The 22,907-nt window shown below is 38.2% G+C and overlaps 1 protein-coding gene across 7 annotated transcripts in view; it reads left to right on the top strand.

Annotated features, from left to right (window-relative positions):
* Positions 1-22,907, top strand: part of LYST (lysosomal trafficking regulator) — a 242,995-nt gene that overhangs the window by 121,873 nt on the left and 98,215 nt on the right. For all 7 annotated transcript variants that reach the window (XM_042909178.1, XM_042909177.1, XM_042909181.1 and 4 more), the window contains 9 exons: positions 1,948-2,057; positions 3,857-4,283; positions 6,995-7,139; positions 8,768-8,941; positions 12,498-12,658; positions 13,765-13,955; positions 16,425-16,670; positions 19,051-19,224; positions 20,151-20,300. In XM_042909178.1, the coding sequence (XP_042765112.1) occupies positions 1,948-2,057; positions 3,857-4,283; positions 6,995-7,139; positions 8,768-8,941; positions 12,498-12,658; positions 13,765-13,955; positions 16,425-16,670; positions 19,051-19,224; positions 20,151-20,300 (1,778 nt within the window). The remainder of the gene's footprint in view (positions 1-1,947; positions 2,058-3,856; positions 4,284-6,994; positions 7,140-8,767; positions 8,942-12,497; positions 12,659-13,764; positions 13,956-16,424; positions 16,671-19,050; positions 19,225-20,150; positions 20,301-22,907) is intronic.

Raw genomic sequence — 22,907 nt, forward strand, 5'->3', positions numbered from 1 at the left:
ATGTAGACAGACAGATTGGCTCCTCCTCCTCCTCTGAGCCGCTTTGTAATTCAGAGAGATTCTAGGCTGCAGCTTCTCTTATCTCTCTGCTCTTGCATCTTCAAGAAATGTTTTTAAGTCTGATGTGCCCCCAATGCCCACTGACTCCCCCCTTTTATTGCTGTTATGGATCTCTTTTCTTCTTGTAATTCTGTACTTTTAGTTCAGCAAGTTTTCAGTAGTAGACAAAGAAATATAAATATATATCTCTATCCCCTCATTTTGAACTGGTACCTGTCTGTGTTGAACTTAAAAAAAAGTCTAAGCACCTATATATACTTTATTTTGATCATATTCCTTCTCCCCTTCCACCCCCCGTGATTATCTAACACTTTATTTGATAGTGTTTTTTAAAATCAGAATCCTAGTTAGGTTCATACGTTATAGTAAGTAGATATGTCTCAACTCTTCTCTTCTGTGGATGTCTACTCTCAGTCCTTGAATTTTGTTGCTGTTGTTGTTAAAGAAGCCAGGTCTTTTATCATGAGGCATCTCCTGCATTCTGAGTTTTGGTGATTATGTCCCCGGGAGGTTGTTTAACCTGATCCTTTCTCCCTTATATTTCCTTTCACTGGTAGTAAGACCTAGAAACCTAATCAGATTTAGGTTCCATTTTTTTTTTAACAAAGTGTTTTAATGTTTACTTATTTTTGAAGAGACAGAGACAGAACATGAGCAGGGGAGGGGCAGAGAGAGAGGGAGGCACAGATCCAAAGCAGGCTCCCGGCTCTGAGCTGTTGGCACAGAGCCCGACGCGGGGCTCAAACTCACAAACTGTGAGATCATGACCTGAGCCGAAGTCGGTCACTTAACCAAGTGAGTCACCCAGGTGACCCTACTAGGTTCCATTTTTTGACCAGAATATTTTACAGGCAGGAGTCCGTGCCTCCAACCAGAGGCGCATAATGTCTGGTCGTCTCTCTTGGGGAGGTGCCAGGAGCCATGGATGCTCATAGCCTAGGTGCATAGCACAGTGCATAGCACTGCAAAATGGTAACATGCTGTGACTTCATCTTTGGTAAACGGGAATACTTAAAGAAAACTTGCTGTCATCAACTATTTGGTTACCCTGAGATAGAGTTCATAAAGGAAAGGCAGGAGAAATACTTAATTACTTTCCTGTAGTGACTAGTTTTCATAGTTCTTACTCTACAACCTTTCATGGGTTTGTGTTACAGGGTAAAGTCGGTGCTATTTTAGTCTCGTTGCGTCAGTTCACTGCTTCTACAGAACATGATGCTTACACGTGGCTTCTGTTCTCAGGTTGCACATCAGGATTATTTCTGGCATGTCTAAAATGGAGATAGTATTTCATTTGTAGGAATTTTTTTGCTGAGGATTAGCTGAGATAATGCATGTAAACGTACTTTGAATACTAAAATGCGTGCTACAAAAATTAATCACTTTATTCTAAAAAGTTCTGTGAATTTATGTACTACCAATTATATTTTATTCCAAACCCCACAATGGAATAAAGAAAGCGTTCAAAATAGTTTGTGATATTTAATTATCTTCATAATCTTTAATATTTACACTTTTATCTATGTCATCTAATTAGAAAGTAATACTTATAATTTAAACAGTTTCAAGATGAGAAGGTAGCAGACCATTTTATGGTATTTAACAGTGTCAACTTACTTAACAAATATTGTATTAATTTATGCTTCTTTAAATAATACCTTTACTGGGAACTAACCAACCTTTAAGAAAAGTGGGGGTGGGGGGGTTGGGTTGGTTTGCATTTAATCATATTGCTATTTTTTCAGCATATTTTTGGATTATTAGATTGTTTATAATCCACTGAAGATGTGAAACTAGTATTTGATCCCTTTCAGTGAAATTGTTTGTTCTGTGTCTTTAATTTTGTATTGGCTTTAATTTTTTCCCCCCTATCTTTCTTTAATTTAGCATGCCAAAGAGTATTGGTGGATCTTTTGGTATCTTTGATGAGCTCCAGAACGTGTTCGGAAGAGCTAACCCTTCTTTTGAGAATATTTCTGGAGAAATCTCCTTGTACAGTAAATATGCTATAATTTAATTTTTTTTCACGGATACCTAATAGGATATTTTAAAAACTATTTGGAAATCACTAAGCTCTCTCTTTTGTTGTGGTAATTATTATACAGTCAACTCCATGTTATCATGTGTGAGATTCTCAATCATTTTATTATTTGCCCACATTTTAACTGTTTCACTTCAGTTTTGGCTAACCAGCCTCTCGTTGGGATCGTAGTCCCATTACCTCATCCCACCCCCAGTTGTTGTGCTCAAGAAATGCCAAGTAATTTTAATTACTAAAGAGGACTTAATTATGAGTAGCTGTTACCATTTTAAGGATTATCCTTTTTTTTTTAGAAAATTAGTATCTACTCTTCAGGTATCTTGTATCACTTCTTTCCACTGGTGTAACTTAGTGACTTTTAGATTGTTCTTTGCTGAGAAACTCATTTTTATAATGAGACCTTGACTGGAAGCATATGCAAATCAAACAGAAAACCTGGGAGCTACTTTCTGTGACGCAAGATTAAATGTCACTGAGCCCTGCTCATTTCCCCACCTTACTCCTGCTTGTGGACCCTGAGAGGACTCTATGGAGCACAAGGTTAAAAGCCACTGATGTAGACGTTTGGTGACTGTAGTTTGGAGTGTTTCTTTTTTAAAACATTTTTAAATATTTATTCATTTTTGAGAGAGAGAGAGACAGAGAGGCAGAGCATGTAAGTAGGGGAGTGGCAGAGAGAGAGGGAGACACAGAATCCGAAGCAGGCTCCAGGCTCTGAGCTGTCAGCACAGAGCCTGACGTGGGGCTCAAGCCCACAAACCTTGAGATCATGACCTGAATCAAAATCGGACACAACCCACTGAGCCACCCAGGCACCCCGAAATGTTTCTATTACTTTCCCTGAGTGCATTTCTCATCATCATCATCATCATCATCATCATCAATATTAGCTGTTATTTTATGCATAGGGCATATAATTGGTAGGGCATTGTACTAGGTTACTCTTTTCTACTTTTTTACTTGTCTCCTTAGTCATTACTTTTCTCTTTAATTAGATGCTCGTTTCCTCTCTTGTCTCTTCTACAGTTCTACACTTCAGTTTAACAAAAAATTTGTAATTTATAAAGAAAACCTAAAAACACTTATTTTGTTTTACCAAAAGCAGATGAAAGAAAATTAATTTGATTAGGGAAAACTCATGTAAAGTAAGTTGGAAAGTAATTGAGCCACTCAATTTTATGAAGTCAGTCATGTTAGAAATATCATCCAGAAATCTGGAGAATTTGTCAGGTGTCTGGTTCTGTGCTTCACTTAAAAATAATTGAGAGACGGGCACCCAGGTGGCTCAGTCAGTTGAGTGTCCGACTTTTGATTTTGGCTTGGGTCATGATCCAAGAAATCATGACATCAAGCCCCACATCAGGCTCTACACTGAATGTGGAGCCTGCTTGGGATTCTCTCTTGCTCTTCCTCTGCCCCTCTCCCCTACCCATACTCTCTGTCTCTCTAAAAAAATAAATAAATAAAATAAAGTAAAATAAAAAGTAAAATTGAGAGAAACAACTATAGTCTACTTAGAAATAAACATCTTTCTTTGGTAGAAATGATTCCAGATATAATTACTGTAGTTAATTTATTTTGTTTTTATTAAAAAGTTTTTTTAGTTTATTTTTTGAGAGACAGAGAGAGCAAGGAAGGAGCAGAGGGAGAGGGAGACAGAGAATCTGGCAGCACAGACTGTCATTTATAACCAGAATTTCAAAATTATTATGTACCTTAACATGATCCTGACGTTTTGTTTTGCTTTTTCTCTAGGAAGTTCTTCTTTTGGGTATTCTGAAAATTATTGAAAGCGACATTGCTATGAGCCCTTCACAGTATCTAACCTTCCCTTTACTGCATACGCCGAATTTAAGCAATGGCGTTTCATCACAAAGGAGTCCTGGGATTCTAAACAGTAAGGCCCTGGGATTATTACGGAGGGCACAGAGTTCGCAGAGCAGGAAAGAGGCCGACAGTGAAAGTTTCCCCCAGCGGCTGCTCTCCTCCTGGCACGTAGCCCCAGTCCACTTGCCGTTGCTGGGGCAGAACTGCTGGCCACACCTGTCAGAAGGGTTCAGCGTCTCACTGTGGTTTAGTGTGGAGTGCATCCACGAAGCGGAGAGTGCCATGGAGAAAGGAAAGAAGATAAAGAAAAGAAACAAATCCTTACTGTTGCGGGACAGTAGTTTGGATGGCACAGGTATGATGTTCCCGCTGTTATCTGTTGTCTGTTTCACTGAGCTTTTTCACGTGGGCATTTGGGTTGAGCTGTAAGGACATGGGGATTTCTCACTGGCTCTGGACATGTTCTTCGTGCTAGGTGCCTTAGTGATGGCAGGCCCTGCCTCCCCAAAGCCTGGCTGGTGAGATAGCTTCAAAAACCCTACTTTCTTTTGTACTTTGGCTTTGGGGCTGGAGGTGGGGGCTGCGGCGGAGGGACCCCCACGTGTACAACTGCCGTGGGGAATCACCAGCCCCATTTCCTGCCTCTTTCCTGGTCCCATGACTGGATTAGGGTGATTCCTGGTGTGAGAGAAGTAAAGGAAGAAGCCCGAGAGCCACTCTTCTGTCCTTCTGTCCCCTTCTCCCCAGGCCCCAGGAGCCCCCATCTCATCTCCTTTCTCTCTCTTAACTCAGCTCTCCTCCTTGCGCCACATCGGTCCGCAGTGCCCCTCTCCTAGTTCCTGTCACATTGCGTTTGAGTGAGTCAGCCTTTCTCCACGGTTAGAATCATTTCTATTCCAGTACTTTCTATAACCGATCCAATCTCTGTTCTGCCGCCACGAAACTGGGTCTGGTTCCTCATATGACGAGGGCAGGAAGAACCTGTTCGTTAAAAAGCAGTTTATGGTGGTGAGAAGCCAAGCAGGTCGGCTAATTGTTAGGGTCCATGGGATGGATGAAATGACTGGATGAGACAGCTGGTTAGGGGTCACGTGGAGGTCCTGGCCGCAGGGGCTCTTCACGGGGCAAAGCTGACGCATCCCACTGGCTCCCTGCTTCGGAACACTAGGCCTTCGGGCAGGGTCCTCCACCACGACACTGATAGAAAAGAAATCCTTAATGATGCTGTCAAGACGGGAGAGTGAGAAGTGTCACCTGATGTCCACAGCTGGAACTCGGAATCCACTTCTCCAGACACATTTCCGTGTTGTTAGCATAGTGTACTCCTGCACTTTTGCGGGTTAGCCTAGGAAGCCAAACTTAAAACAAAAACAAATAGTTCTAGCATTTTCTTTTGTGAGTTGAACTTTGCCACTAAGGATTGATAGCTCTGAAGCAACATATATGTGATCTTATCGATGCTGCTGCTGCCCCGTGTACATTGAGTGCTTTCTGTATGTGCATTGCTTTGCCCCACTCTTTCTACTTACGTTTTCAATCTAATCTTCACAACGGTTCGGTAAGGTGAGTGCTCGCACTGTCCATATCCACAGATGATATGAAACAGCATGACCAGTTTATATAGCTGGTAAGTGATGGGGAGGGATTTAGACTCACCTATATCTAATTCAGAGCTTGAGCGCCACCCCTGTACTGTAAACTGTGCAGATCTCTTTCTCAGATTTAAGTGGGGGCAATCACAATGCAGACAGTCTCTGATAAAATGAAATAAGTATACACAATGACCTGAGAAAAAGTGGAGTAGTGGGCAATTAAAAAAAATTTTTTTTATTGTAGAAATATATTAGAAGACATATATTTTAGAATGACAATTCTGCATAAACATTAAAAAAGAACATTTAAAAATAGTATATATACCAAAATTTTGAAGGGAGAGATGAAGAAGATATTATAGTGATGACACATCCTTTGCCCTAAACCAACTTTGTGACCTTGAGCAAGTTACTTAATCTCTCAACACCTCAATTCTGTCACCCTCTAAATGGGGACAATAAAATTTACCTCAGAGGATTGTTGTATTAACTATTTGTTATATTTCTACTTTACAGTAGCTGGGTACACACTGGTTTCTGTTCTAGTCTTTTATTTATGCAACGTCAGATTTGATATGGAAACATTAGTAGCACATCAGATATGAATTCTCTATACATCTCATATCTTGGGCAATAGTCCTCAAAATAATGAATTTAGGGGGAATATTCTTAAAAATTGGTGGTGTTTATACTTGTTGGAAGATGGCAACAAATATATAAGCAGTCTAATAGCTGGTAGTGTTCATCTTCTCTGAAAGTCTGAGCCCTTGGACGTGCATTTTGTATTTTGGTGCATCTTCATTAACATAGCTCTATGTGAAGTCAGGCAGTGTAGTAACAGTGTAGATGGCTTGAGGATTCAGTGTGGTGAGAAACCACTTGAAGTCAAGATGAATAACCAGATAGCCCAAAGCATATGGCATTACCTTAGCTTGCCTTAGAATAACATTTTAGAGTTTCAGAATCACTTAGCAATTATATGCAAAGATGATTCATCAGGGAGTCTAAACAAAGAATATATTCAAACAGCACAATTGTTCAAAAATCAATTTTTTTTTAAATCATGCTATTGTAATAATTATAGGATGATTTTTGGCCGCGCATGTGACAATGGTGTGTGCTCTGTGGGCCAGGGTCTGTAATGGCAGAGTGACCGAATCCAATCAATAAGAGAAATGTGGCACAGTTTGTAATAGGTCACCACAGTGACATCACAATGATCTGTTCATTCCCACAATTAGCCCTTAATTATCATATATTTTGAAGACTTTAATAACTTCCAGTGTACCCAGTTACTGTTTTCGCTCCTGGTGCTTTTTTGGAACTAACATCTCAAGTTTGGGAATATTGTTTGGAACATCCAGGTAAATAATTTACTGCAAATGAACAACCATGCTTTGTATTCTTTTAGATTCACCTTTCCCCTCATTTTATCAACTGCTTTACTGATTATTCTCACGTCTTTTTATCATAGAGAACAACAGACTGGAAGGTGCCGAGTACATAAATCCTGGTGAAAAGCTCATAGAAGAAGGATGTATTCATATGATTTCCTTGGGATCCAAAGCTCTGATGATGCAAGTGTGGGCTGATGCCCGCAATGGCACTTTTATCTTCCGGTATCGATTATCCTCAACCCCCTGCGAATAGATTGCATATTTAAATAATTTAGATGAGACATTGATGTGAAACCTAATAAAGATAATTACAGCAAATCAGAAAAACGTTTTTAAAAAGATACATTCTAACAAGTATTAATACCACCTCTGTAACAATATATTATTCTATCCAAAAATCTATAACTAAACTCTGAAAGTAGATTATGTTAATTCTCAATTAGATTTTAGACCAATGCTCACTGAAATCTTATCTATGGAAATAGTCTATCAGATTGCAATCACCTTAAGATGTTATTATCAGACAGCTGGTTTCCATGCAGATTATATGTTTAATAGCCATTACCTGATAAACTTCAATTCTTCTTGCAGTCTTGTCTTTTTTTCCTACCTCTTTTGTTAACTGGTATACAAATCTTTTAGTTGGATTGAATGAGTATCATACAATTTTTATAAAACTTTAAACAAAGATATGGTATTTAGAGGATATATGCTTTTTGTTATAAAGGTTACTTGGTATTTTGTATGCATTATATCCTAATTCTCTCAGCAATCCCTCCAAGTAGGATAGACCCCCTAGTACATCTTGGCATTTAGACATTTATGTACAACATGTATTAATTTTTGTATGAACCAAAAATTACACTGTAATTTCTAAAAGGACAATGACTGTATAAATAGTAACAATACAGAAGCACCTGGGTGGCTCAGTCAGTTAAGTGTCCCACTCTTGGTTTGATCAGGTCATGATCTCACGGTTTGTGAGTTCGAGCCCCACATCAGGCTCCGTGCTGACAGTGCGGAGCCTGCTTGGGATTCTCTCTCTCTCCCTCTCTCTTTGCCCCTCTCCCACTTGCTCTGTCTCTCTCAAAAATAAATAAAGTAAAACATTTAATAAATAGTAACAATACATTTTTTTTTCAAATTGAATTTTGAAAATTAATGCCTAAATTATTCACACCAGCAAATGAGCTTCATCTATTTTAGTTCGTGAATTGAGGTAATAATATAATAAAATAACTAAGCAGATTTTATGGTGTAAAACAAAGACCTACTGACTTTTCAAATTAGTTTAAAAATAGAACCGGGGCACCTCGGTGGCCTAGTCGGTTAAGCCTCCAACTTCAACTCAGGTCATGAGCTCATGGTTCGTGGGTTCGAACCTTGGCATTGGGCTCTGTGCTGACAGCCCAGAGTCTGGAGCCTGCTTGGGATTCTGTGCCTCCCTCTCTGTCCCTCCCTGCCTCGTGCTCAGTCTCTCTCTGTCTCTCAAAAATAAACATTAAAAAAAAAAATAGAACTGATTTTGGGGCACCCGGGTGGCTCAGTCAGATGAGCGTCTGACTCTTGATGTCAGCCCAGGTCATGATCTCATGGTTTGTGAGACTGAGCTCACATTGGGCTCTGCAATGACAGTGCAGAGCCTGCTTGGGATTCTCTCTCTCCCTCTCTCTCTGCCTCTCCCCTGCTGTGCTCTCTCTCTCTCTCTCTCAAAATAAATACACTTTAGAAAAAATAGAACTGATTTTTAATCTAATTCAAACAGTTGGAATTATAGCTATTAGACATTTATTAAATATTGAGATCAGAAATTTCATGTTTTCAGCCTATACTTTTTCTCTTTTTTGTAGTATGTGCATGGATTCAAACGATGACATGAAAGCTATTTTACTGGCACAGGTTGAATCACAGGAGAATATTTTCGTCCCCAGCAAATGGCAACACTTGGTCCTCACCTACCTACAGCAGCCCCAAGGGAAGAAGAATAACCATGGGAAAATCTCCATATGGATCTCTGGGCAGAGGTAGGAAACGTTTTTAGTAAATACTTACTAACTTCCATTAAAATTTTAAGTTTAGTTTGTCATAGCTTCTGAAGCAGATCACAGGAAACTATAGATACGATGTGCTGTATGGTAATGCAGGAGTCTATGTCAGAGTCGGATACTTTTTCCTGTGTATCACTTTAATACAAAATTAATCTCTCATGCAAGTTAATACTTGGGTTTGAGGGAACATGCAGAAAACTGACATTTAGATGTTTATATAGAATATATGATAGATCAAGGAACAGAACCTATAGTTTGGTCTTTCATGCCTATAAATTTATAAAATGAATCCACAAGGAATTATTTCAATTAAGTGGATAATAAGGCTAAGACCTAAATTAAGTCAGGGTTTCAAAAGAAATTAGAATGACCGGAGCAAAATTTAAGCTAGTGTGTATCAGGTAATAGATTAAAATGGGGTCCTAGAACATGCCATGTGATAGATTCAGGAATACTGTGTGATTTTTACCGACCAGGAGAATTGTGGGTCAAGTTAATATGAGTTGTGTTCTGGAATATCTTAATGTAAAATAAGCCAGAGAGAACTATAAAGTATCTTGGATTTGTAAGAGTTGCGAAGTATTTTATGAATGAAGTAACCATGAAAGGGGATACAGAATTGGATAGTGGCGCAGCATGGGACAGGATCAAACTGGCCGGAAGGAAGAGTCTGAGTTCAGTAATGAGAAAGAAAAGCAATGGGTATGGTAATGCTACCTGGATAGGCAAGTTATGCATGTCAAGATGAGGAGGCTAGATTTAATCGCATGGACTATAAAATACTTCTTACCTGTTATGTTGCACACCTTTTGCTAGGTGCCTTACATGCATTATCTCCCAATTCTCTTAAAAATCCCTCGAAGTAGATAAGACCACAGAAATAACACATGCCCTTAGCATAAATGAGCCTATTCTTATTCATTCATTTGTTCATCCATTAAATATTTATTGAGGAATTGCCGTGTGCCCAGCGTGCTTGTATCAGGCCTGAGGGCAATGGTAAATAAGACTTGGCACTGAGATTAAACTGAGGGTTGATGGGGGGGGCGAGGAGTGGGAAGGAGGGGAAAGTGGGTGATGGGCATTGAGGAGGGCACCTGCTGGGATGAGCACTGGGTGTTGTATGGAAACCAATTTGACAATACATTTCATATAAAAAAAAAAAGACTTGGGTTCCATGCCTTCTTGGAACTCACAGTCTAATGGGGAAGCAGACAAGGAGCAAACACAATGAAATGATTATATCCAAATCATGACAGATACTGTGGAGGTAACAAACAGGTCCCCAGACAGAAAATATCAGGTTTGCTACTTAAAAGGTAGGTCAGGGAAGGCGTCTTTGGGAAAGGATTATTTAAGCTGAGACCTCGAGGGGAGACGGGACGTGCTCTCAGCAGGGGAGAGGCAGAGCCTTCCAGGCAGAGGGGAAGGCCCGTGGAAGCCAAGGGAAAGCTGTGTGCTGGCTCATTGCTGGAAGGGAGGCTGTCAAGTTGACTGCTTAGAGCTGTCCAGCCTCAATGCCAGAGGAAGGCAGAGGACAGGGGGCTTGTGAGTGGCTTTAGGGGAGTCCCTCCCCAGGGTCCACCACAGGAAAGAACAGGCTTTGGGAACAAAACCAAGGCTTCAGTTTTTGTTTATTCATTTCAAAAAATCCATGAAAATATGTCATTGAAGCTTCCATATTCTAAATAAAATATTTTCTGAGGAGTTCTCAGACTTCAACCAATTAGTAAAATTTTTTTTCAGAACCTTGAGTTAGGTCGGTTGGAGTTGGGGACAGGGCTGTGCATAGCAAGCCTCTTTCTCATGGACCCTCTCCTCATTTCACGAGCTCTCACCATGTGCCAGGAACTGTATGAAACACTTCACACAGGTGACCTCATTTGGTCCTCCTGACAACACTAGGAAGAAAGTATATTGTTTTCTCTATGTTACATATGAGGCAATTGAGAGAGACCCAGAGCGGGTAAAGTCATGCCACAAGTATGGGGTACAGCTGAAACCTGAACCCAGATACAGCCCATGCCTTAGAACCCTGTGTTTTGCCACCCCAACGGCCTTTTTCTGAATCAGACCACCTGACAGGTATAGGAGTCATAAACTAACTAGACATGTTCAGAATGAGGGTTTAGATGTTCATTGTGGATGGTTGGTGAGCATAGTCAATTCATATATTTCTACATTACTTTGAAGGAATTTTTTTTTTGCCATTGGTACAAAGTGATGATTTCATCTGTTAAGAGAGCAACGAGCAAGTGACCAAGGACGAATATATTATTCTGTTGATTTAAACTTGGCACTTTCTGAATTCATAGAATAATTTCTATAAATAATATATTTCAGGAGAACATTTTTAACAGTATGTAACACTGAAAACAAATTATTAATAGTTTACATTCTTATTTAATGAACAGCACACAAATGTGGTAGGAATATATGGCACATAGTAGGTACTTAACATTTGTTGAATTCATCTTGCAAAGTGTTCTTTACCCTTAAAAACTGTATTAAGTCATACTGCCAATAGGTGGCAATAGTGTTTCGGTCACGGCCATGTATTTGGTTCAAGAAAGATGCATGCAATCTGGAAATGATCTCACTGTATTGCTGTATGTCTGTTATACCTCAATAAAAAAAAGTTATCTCACATTTTTATCAGAAAATATTTCTATTAAAATAGTTAAATTTTTATGTTAAATATAAAACAGAAAGCCTTAGGGAAAAGTTTTTAAATTTAAGTAAATTGACATACCAACATAGAATTTCTTGGTAAACTCTATGAACATTAGCATATTCTAAGTCTTTATCTTATTCACAAACTTTGCCTTTATAAGTTACCTTCATTATCTTCATATGCAGCTTAAAATATTCCCCCAAAAGGGGTAGAACTTGGCACTCCGGACTTCCAACTGGATGATGAAATCCTCTCATCGTGTGTGTCTCTCTTTGAGGAAGTGTCCGTTTACTTTTTCCTACTCTGTCTTTTGTAAGGATTCCTGTAAATACAACAGACTAACCCAAACTCTATGACTGAGCATTGAAAAAAATAGAAAATGCAGAAAAGCATTGCATTTCAGTGGCTAGTCAGAACCAAACCTTGAGAAATGATACTCCTTTTCTGAGTAGTCTTTGATGGCTTCATAGAAGGTGATGTTTTAGGAATGGTTTACCAAGGTGGGACACTTCTTGGTAAAATTAGGGGGAGGTGGTTGGTTTGTATTTGTAAACCAGGAAGGCGCATGTGCAGAGGTCAAATGGCAAAGAAAACTTGCCTCAGGTGTCCGGTCCCTCCTCCCATGGCCTGCTGCGGGGCCATCAGGCATGTCTGTTCTACTCCCCTCTTTCTGGAATTTGTATACTGCTAGCACTGGGGACCAGGAGACAGCAGAATCCACTCTCTTTCTCCCCATCACCAACTGTTTGATACTGAACCGAGAACACTGTTCAAGAACTTCCCATTATTAAACATTTACACCTTTAAACTATTCAAGTCCTCACTGAAGTAATTGACTTAACTTTGTTTTTAACACAGGAAACCTGATGTTACTTTGGACTTTATGCTTCCGAGAAGAACAAGCTTGTCATCTGATAGCAATAAAACATTTTGCATGATTGGCCACTGTTCATCATCCCAAGAAGAGTTTTTGCAATTGGCTGGAAAATGGGACCTGGGAAATTTACTCCTCTTCAACGGTATACTTTTTTCCTTCAAAGCGTTTCCAGTTTCTTCTTTCAGTTAACAAGTATTAAACTAGTAAATTTTCCTGGATAATAATCCAGGATATTAATCCCTATTCCTTCATTTGTACTTAGTAAGTATTACATTTCCTAGATACCAAGATGCACTTCTAAAATATTTCAACATTTTTATAATATAGATGTTTCTTAGAATTGATATATATGTTTAATGCAGGGGTGTATGTCATACCTCCTACCAGCATCCCCCAAAAGGGAAGCGCATATCAAATCAATTTTGTTTTATAATCTAGGAAAATACAGAATTGACAAGTAAACTTAGAATGATTATCTCTTACTTATAATTTTAGTATATTCTTTTTTTGAATTTTCTTAATGTTTATTTTTGTGAGAGAGAGAGAGACAGAGTACGAGTGGGGGAGGGGCAGAGAGCGAAGGAGACACAGAATCCAAAGCAGGCTCCAGGCTCTGAGTAGTCAGCACAGAGCCCGATACAGGGCTCGAACCCATGGACCATGAGATCAATGACCCGAGCCGAAGGCAGATGCTTAACCAACTGAGCCATCCAGGCAGCCCAATTTTAGTATATTCTGTAAGAATATCAAATTTTAGGGAAAAAAAGAAATATATGATTTAAAAATATATATCACTAAAAAACTTAAAAATAAAAATAAAAAATGTATAATCACTAAACCTGGCACATAATAGCATTCAGGCAGTGTTTATTGAATAGATAGAAGAATGGAGGAATGAGATATCAATTCATATTTATTTTAAAAAGGAATTTACTGAAGTATGGTTTCCATTTATTTAAAAAAGGCAAAACAAAACCAAAGTAACTGTTTTCTATCTTAAGGAAAAAATAGAAATTTTATTATTTTATTTTATCACAAGCTTCACAGTTAACTTTATGTATATTAATTCATTTCCCGTCCATACTTGGCATAGGTTATTTGCTCATGACACCAATTTGGAATGTGAGACTTTATCAATTTTATAGAGATAAAAGAATCTGACAAAAATAACTAACTCTTGATTTCTTGCTTTTTATGAAAAATTCTGGTTGGAGTATGATAAATAAATAACTTTATTTTCTTGTTCAGGAGCTAAGATTGATTCACAAGAGGCCTTTTATCTATATGCTTGTGGACCCAACCATACATCTATAATGCCATGTAAATATGGCAAGCCTGCGAATGACTTCTCCAAATATATTAATAAGGACATTTTGCGATGTGAAAAAATCAGAGAACTTTTTATGACCAAGAAGGAAGTGGACATTGGTCTCTTAATTGTAAGTTTTCATTTCATAAGTTTAAACTTTTTAGTAACTGATAATTCATGGTTATAAAATGTGTAATTAGCTATGAATTAGATTTCTAAAGTTTCTCTTCTTTCTTACTCAACATTTTCTTTCCTTAAGAACATGTTTCTTTCTTAAAAAAAAAAAAAAGCAACCTGAAATACTCAGAATTTGTTTTCGGGTTTCAAATGTTTATTCCCTTTTCCTTAGAACTATATTTCCATACGAAGCATTAGTTTAGTTTATACGTACTAATCATTCAAGAAAAATGTTTATGATATGGTGCAAATATAACATCTGTTAGCGTAAAAAATACTGCTCATTATATTTCATTTCCATACTTATAGATAAGTAGTAATTTTTATTGATAGTATTATTTTTATTTATAAATATTCTGATTTTAAAATATTTATTCTTTGATATCAGTAACAACCAGGAATTTTGCTTGCAAAATATTGCTAACTCTGGTTATATGAGACTCTCATGTTGTTTTTTTATACACTATTGTAATTTTTTGTTCAAGTGTATAGTTCAGGAGTTTGTGGTAGATATTTTTCATTATAGCAACTAGAAAGCTGAGCCTTCATAGTCTTAGAAGATCTACTAAAAACTGGTAGATCTGGCCAGGAAACTGGGTTCCTTCTCTTGCTTCTTATGAGAGGTACAGTTATAGGTCAGAGATTTTACTTGAAGGAGACTACTAGTTTGGAATGTATTTTGTTGTTGTTGTTGTTGCTGTTGTTAGTGAGATGTGTATTGCACAATCAAAATAAATTCTATTTTAAAGCTGTAACATTTGACTAAAGGAAAGGAGAAGTTCTAGCAGAGATATTTTGTAAAATACATGTTAAGTCTTAAGTGATGTTAAATATGTAACTGTGGTAAAGCGGATAGAGAGTAGATACGTATGGAATTTGACTTATGATCTGATATTGTGTATACAATAGTTTTCTCCCTAAGGAGTATCCAAAAAGGGGGGTTGGGAGCATTTGGCCGGTCCATTATGATTGAGTGATGACCAGGGATGCTAAATGTTCTGCAATGCAAGGGCAGTATTATATAGAGCACAGAATTATCCTACCCCAAATGTGTCACCATTAAGAAAATATGCTTTAGGGAAATGTTTCTCAAACCTAAGCGTACAGCAGAGTCACCCAGAGGATTTATTAAAACACAAGTTGCTGGGCCAGACTTTTGGATTCAGGGGTCTGAAGTGTGGCCCAAGCAATTTGCATTTTTAACAAATCCCAGATGACGCTGTTGGCTGCTGCTTGCTGGTTCAGGACCACACGTTGAGAATCTATGCTTTAGGCAGACCAAGGAGTTACACAACCAGTGTTTGTTCAAATAATAATTTTAACTCTCTAGTTTTTGGTTAATCCATTTGTTTTCTCACACACACACACACACACACACACACACACACACATTTCCTTAATCCTTTTATTTTGCTTGAAAAGAATATATTGAAGTCATAAGATTTAACATAAATTATCACAAATGAAAATTCTAAGGATTTGATGCGACAACTCTTTTTAGAAAGCAAATTTTTAAGCCTGATTTAGTAATTTGGGGATTATGAGTTCATGAGCGAAAAGTCTGGCAAGCCGCTGGTGCCAGGTGGGAGTTGTTTCACGTAGATGAACGTTTGTCAGCTTTCTGTTGAAAACTACTGCAGGTTTAAGATTTTGTTTTACCCAGAATATCATATACAATAGACCGTGTTGTCACTTTAGTTGGTATACAAATATGCTAGATGATGTCTGGATGAAATTGTGTTTAAGTTTAAATCGCCATGGTTGAAAATGATCACAGCCTAAGGCCCCCACAGCTTCTGGGAGAAAACACTGAACCAGGGTACATGATTTCCCCAAGCCTGTGTGCCCCACCGGAGTCAGAACCTGATCGAAACTGCCCTCTGCGTGGGAGAAATATTGAAAATTCTATTCAGTTTTAGTAGGAATGCTGATAGTCTGGAATTTTATTCTGGTGGAAGGATCTGACTTAGAGTCACTTGTAAATGAGTAGCCAGCCTGTGAACAAACACATTCCCCAAAGCAAAAAATTTGAATACATTGATGCAGAGTTCCCATCTCGTAAGGTTGTCAAGATCGGTTAATATTTGTAAGTGCAAAGAACAGTGCCTGGTATGTAATGAGTGTGGTGTATAAGACTCAGCTGTCCTTAGTAGTAACAGTGTAATTTCATGTTTATTCTAAAATGGTTAAACCTGGAATCTTCTCAGCCTTGACAAGGTTTATACAATTGTTCACTGCCATTGAAACTGATCTCCTTTGTGAGGAGCCATCTTGCTTCCCACATTCATCTTTGTTTCGTGTACCATCTATCAAAGAGAACAATTTGTTGGGTAACTTTCCACTTTGAAATGCTTGTTTGCTGGTTGATAACTTACTTTTGTCAATTTTGTTTAGTTGCTAAAGGAATATATTTGTGTTTCAGGAAAGTCTTTCCGTTGTTTACACAACTAACTGTCCTGCTCAGTATACCATCTATGAGCCAGTTATTAGACTTAAAGGCCAGATGAAAACCCAACTCTCTCAGAGGCCCTTCAGCTCAAAAGAAGTTCAGAGCATCTTGTTAGAACCTCATTATCTAAAGAATCTCCGGCCTATGGAATGTAAAACTATTCAAGGCGTCCTGCACGAGATCGGTGGAACTGGTATATTTGTTTTTCTCTTTGCCAGGGTAAGAATCACTGAGTATGGTTTTATCTGAAACCAAACTACTTCTTTAATACTGTTAAATTTCAGTGTTTATTTTTAATTACAGAAACAGTTATACATCAACCATATTAAACTTTTAAGATAAAGAAATCATATTGTTTATGATGTCATCAAGCTTTCTGCCACACGTGGTGAAAATTTCTCTTAACTTATGGAGATTTTAGAAGTTTTCTATTATCCAGAAATGTAATTAAGACAATTAAATGTGAAATATACAAGATTTAATGGGGCATCTGGTTGGCTCCGTCGGTAGAGCAGGCAACCCTTGATCTCTGTCGGGGTCATGAGTTCAAGCCCCACATCAGGCATAGAGATTACATTAATAAAATAAGCAAATAAATAAATAAGATTTAAATTGTCAATGAGAGGAGGAATACATATTATAGTAACAAAAAGAAGAAAGATGTTCTTTGGACAAGATTGGGTGCATTCAAGGTGGCATGGCCATAGACAAGGAATGTATTCTTTAAAATAAGGTTTGTGAAGCCTGTTTTTCCCAAGCTTCCAGCTGCATGGGGGAAAAAAAAAACCAAGGGTCAGCAAGTAACTCCCCCCAAAATAATTTGAGTTTGTTTAGCTTTCTTAAAGAAAAGGAGAAATGTAAAAAGTTTGACTTGTGTCATGAGTACTATATTAGAATAAATTGTTTAAATTATCTGTTCTACTTAGTCGTCTCAGGGTGGGGACAATATCTTTCCTGACATAGAGTAGACAATAAATATATACTGACTGTTTACAGGGATCGCTGAAATCCAAAATCAGGAGTACAAATGGTACTAATCATCTCCTTCCTCAAGGCCCATATCCTTGTTTAAATAAAGCAGGCTTGATCTTCTTTCCTCAGAATTTTATTCCTAAGTGTAACTTCTGCAACATTTGCAAATTTCCACAGCCTCCCCAACTGGATTTTTTTCCTTCAGTGGGACCACCTTTGATTAATTTTGCAATAATAGGCATATCAGTGTGTGTTATTATCATTACCATTCTTATAAATGTTTTGTCAGGATTGACTCACCATACTCTAACCTGTTTTTTCTTCTTCCTTTTTCAAACTTTTTTTTTCATCCAGTATCTAGTTGAGTAGATTTTCCCTTCGTGTTTTAAAATGAAAAGCTCTTTAACTCATCAACATTCTGTGATCACCTTTTATAACTTATAGTTTCAAAATGTGTATCCTTGGTTTTTGTTCTTTCATCAAGTTATTACACATAATTTTGTTATGATTACTCTCACACAATGACTAGATCCTAGAGAAAATGGCTCATCTTTTACACACACTCAGGATCTTGCCAATAAGACTTCTAAAGTACATTGTAACACTTAAAACTTAGAAACTTTCTTTAGCATTTTTCCTTCTCTGCTACAAAAAGAAAATTCAGTCTCCTTAAAAACCTTACATGTGTTGGGGCACCTGGGTGGCTCAGCCAGTTAAGTGTCTGACTTCAGCTCAAGTCATGATCTCACACTTTGTGAGTTCTAGGCTCCCTGCTGGCAGCACAGAGCCTGCTTGGGATCCTCTGGCCCCCTCTCTCGCTGCCCCTCCCTCTCTCTTTCTCAAAAATAAATAAACATTAAAAAAAACCCAAAAAACAAAAAAACCTTCCATGCATAGCCTGCCTTTTGAACCAGATCTCTGCCATCCAGCCAAATAAGCAAACTGCACCCTCCGAGCTGTACCGGGAACTTCGAGTTTTAGACCCTCACCTGTCTCTTGTCTCTCGCTCCCACCCACCTGCTGTTCCTACTTTCTAGGATTTTACTGTCTTTCCAGGCCATCTTCTCTCCATTTAGACTTCCCTAACCCAAGCAGAGTAGAGTCAGGAGTAGTTTCTGTGCCCTTGTGACATTCATACTATCTCATTCTTCTTTGCCTTTAATCGTGATAGTAAGATGTGTCTTTCTTATACATAGTAGTTGTCAGAAATCACTGGTTTAATTGAAGTACAAGGCAAATCTCTGGTTTTCATACATACATCTTGTCTTTTGACTAGATAGTAGGCCCCACTGGGGGCACGTATCATGCCTTTGCTTCTTTGTTATCTCCCACAGCATGTAACGCACAGCCTATCTGTTGATTCACTGAAATGACATTTGCTGACATTTCAAATCACTAATAAAACGCTACTGACTTATACAGTTGTAAGTGTTATTTTTGTTCATTTATACTATATTCAAGAGACTAAAATTGTAGGATTTATGTCTTTCAGTTTTGTTTATAATTCTTAAATGATGACAAAGTGTGAGCAAAAAAAATAGCTTTCAAATAAAACTGATGGTTTGATGTTATATAATAATATGTAATCCCACATGTTAAATTTTTCTCTCAATAAATTATTTTTTAGGTTGTGGAACTCAGCAACTGTGAAGAAACTCAAGCATTAGCACTGAGAGTTATACTCTCATTAATTAAATACAACCAACAGAGAATACATGAATTAGAAAATTGTAATGGACTTTCCATGATTCATCAGGTGTTGATTAAACAAAAATGCATTGTTGGTTTTCATGTTTTGAAGGTATGTCCTCATAAAATTTATTCTCATAGTTTCATATGCAATGATACTTCTCTTCATTATAGTCTTCCGACAATAGAGTTTCATGTTTCGGTTATTCCTGAAGAAAATGAAGGAAACTCAACAGTGTATATTTAACCAAACTAAGATGCTCTTCTGGCTTTCTTCATCATTGACATAATTACATTTTTGCCTTCTTTCAAACATTTGAGAAGAGTGAGAGAAAAAAATTAACTCCTAGAATTTGAGATCTGGATGAAGTGTTGCTATCCCTTAGAGGCTGGCCCCTGCTTCTATAGAACGCTGAAATTAAGACCCACAGAGACACTGTTGTTTGCTTCAGCTCCCAGTTACGGAAGAGAACCTAGTTCTCTGGACGACTAGTGCTGTGCCATTTCCAGTAGGCTGTGCTGATAGAGAGTTTTCTAAGGTTACATTAGTTTTTATTTTGATCCAGCTATCATCAGATACTTAAATACCTTTCTAGCTAAAAGCACTTGGTAACATTGTGAAAATATTTGTCTGAGGGTACTAGTACTAAGGCAAAAGACTGCTTTCACCCATGCCCTCAAGATCCATACATTTATGGCATGAATCCTTAGTACTTTTTGGAAAAGGTTTCAAAGCCTAACAGATTCATTGAATTTAAAAAAGAAAAATAGAAAGATAAATAAATAAAATGGAATGTTGGTTTTACCCATGTTTGAAACTGAATAATCATTTATAAATATTTCACAGTTTGTGTTTTTCTAATTATTTGAACTGTTTTGCAAAACAAATTAAAGACACTCTGTGAAAGGTTGAATTCTTCACTAGTCTCCCTGTGAATTTAATGTTATGACTGCAAAGATGGAAAGAATAATGTTTCTGTTGAACTTTTAGATTAATCAGTTATTAATGCATCTTGTATTAACGCTGATTTTCCACAGACTCTTTTTGAAGGTTGCTGTGGTGAGGATATCATTCATGTCAACGAGAGTGGAGAGTTTAAGTTGGATGTAGAGTCTAATGCTATAATCCAAGATGTTAAACTGCTAGAGGAGCTCCTGCTTGACTGGAAGATATGGAATAAAGCCAAGGCATGTGCTTTTATTTTTAATGGTAAAAAACACATGACATGAATTTACCCTCGTCACAATTTGTAAGCGTACCATACGGTATTAACTACATACACTGTGTCGAACAGCAGGTATCTAAGACTTTCGTCTTGCTTGGCTGCAACTGCACCCGTTGCACACTCCGCCAGCTCTCCTGCCCTCTGCCCCTCTCCCTGGCAGCCATCGTACCACTTTCTGTTTCTAAGGGCTTGATTACTTTCGATATGTCGTAGAAGCGGAACCATTCAGTATTTGTCTTTTTGCGATTGGCTGTTTCACTTAGGATATGTCTTTAAGGTTCATCTGTGCCATAGTGCATGACCAGATTCCTTTCTTTTGTAAGATGAATAATATCCCATTGTATGTATATGCCACATTTCCTTTATCCATTCTTTCTATTAATAGACATTTAGGTTGCTTCCATATATTGGATTTTGTGAACGATGTTGCAATGGACTTGGGTGTGTGAATGTTTCTTTGAGATCCTATTTTCAATTCTTTTGGATATATACCCAGAAGTGGGATTGCTGAATCATATATTAATTCTATTTTTAATTTTTTTTTTTTTTAAAGAGAGAGAGAGGGAGGGAGAGAGCCCCAAGCAGGCTCTGTGCTGACGGCACAGAGCCTGATACAGGGCTCGATCCCACAAACTGTGAGATCATGACCTGAACCAAGATCAAGAGTCCATGCTTAACCAACTGAGCCACCCAGGTGCTCCTCTGTTTTTAATTTTTTAAGGATCCCCTGCACTGTTTTCCATAAGACCTGCACCATTTTACAATCCCATCACCAAGGTACAAGGATTGCAATTTCTCCACATCTTTGCCAACAATTGTTATCTTCTGGTTTTTTTGATAGTGCCCATCCTATTGGGTATGAGACGATATTTTATTGTGGTTTTGGTTTGCATTTCCCTGATATTTAGTGACGATGAGCATCTTTTCATATACTTGTTGGCCATTTGTATGTTTTCTTTGGAGAAATGTCTTTTCAAGTTCTTTGCCCATTTTTCAAATAGACTATTTGATTTTTTGTTATTGAGTTTTAAGAGTCCTCTATGTACTCTAGATATTAATCCTTCATCTGATACATGGTTTGCAAATATTTTTCGCCCATTCTGTAGGGTTTTCTTTCACTTTATTGTTTCCTTTGTGCACAGAGAGATGTGTACTTTTTAAAAACTGTTTATTTGTTTTGAGGGAGAGAGAGCATGCACACACAAGTGGGAGAGGGGCAGAGAGAGGGAGAGAGAATACCAAGCAGGCTCCGCACTGTCAGCAAAGAGGCCGACACAAAGCTCAATCCCATGACTCTGGGATCATGATCTGAGCTGAAATCAAGAGGCAGATACATAACCAACTGAGCCACCCAGGCACCCCTAGATGAATATTTAAAAGTACATGTCTCTTGGGGTACCTGGGTGGCTCAGTTGGTTAAGTGTCCAACTCTTGGTTTTGGCTCAGGTCACGATCCCAGGGTCATGGGATCAAGCCCCACATTGGGTTCCATGCTGAGTGGGGGGCCTGCTTGGTATTCTTTCTCTCTCTCCCTCTGCTCCTCTCCCACTCATGTGAGTACTCTCTCTCTAAAAAAAAAAAAAAAAAAATTAAATACTCATCTAAATTAAATATTCATCTAATCATTCTTCTAAAGAACAGAACAAACTTACTACTTCAGTGTAATGTTAATTAATGGAAGTGTGGCGATTATTTCCTGTGCAAGGTTTTGAGCAGCCATGGGTAATGCTGAGCTGGAAGGTCAGCATGAGAACTTGAGCTACCTGGGATTAGCTAAGAGCAGTATGCAGGCTGGAAAACATGGAGCTCATTTGAATCAACTGGGAACTTACATCTATCATAAACTCTGAAAGGGAATCATGCTAAGAGTCTAGAGAGTCAGGTCAAGGTGAGGGAAATGGACACGCTTCTAAGTAGGGGAGCCAAGTTGCCCAGGAGTCATAAAGCTGAATCAGAATATATAGGGAAAGGCTATAAAGCCTTGACTTCATTATAGGCATAAGTTAAGGAACATGGTGTGATCTTAGGTCTAGGCATAGCATCTCAACCACTGGATGGTCTTCACAAGGATCCAGCCAGGGAATGAATATAAGACTATTTCCTTTCTGCCCTAGTTTTTAATGATCTTTTTGGTATAAGCTCTTATAAGCTCCTTAGTTGTAGTGTAGATTATAGATTTTCTAGAGTTATTTAGAGCATAACAACATTACCGTCAAACATAAAGACCAATTTATTATATAGGTATTCAGCATACGCCTTTAGATTTTTTTTAAAAATCAGGTATTCCTGGGGCGCCTGGGTGGCGCAGTCGGTTAAGCGTCCGACTTCAGCCAGGTCACGATCTCGCGGTCCGTGAGTTCGAGCCCCGCGTCAGGCTCTGGGCTGATGGCTCGGAGCCTGGAGCCTGTTTCCGATTCTGTGTCTCCCTCTCTCTCTGCCCCTCCCCCATTCATGCTCTGTCTCTCTCTGTCCCAAAAATAAATATAAAAACGTTGAAAAAAAAATTAAAAAAAAATCAGGTATTCCTAAATTTGGCAGTAGTCTGCCCAAATTTATTCATTATCAGTAA

Source organism: Panthera leo, chromosome D2, assembly GCF_018350215.1.
Source record: "Panthera leo isolate Ple1 chromosome D2, P.leo_Ple1_pat1.1, whole genome shotgun sequence".
Classification (NCBI taxonomy): domain Eukaryota; kingdom Metazoa; phylum Chordata; class Mammalia; order Carnivora; family Felidae; genus Panthera; species Panthera leo.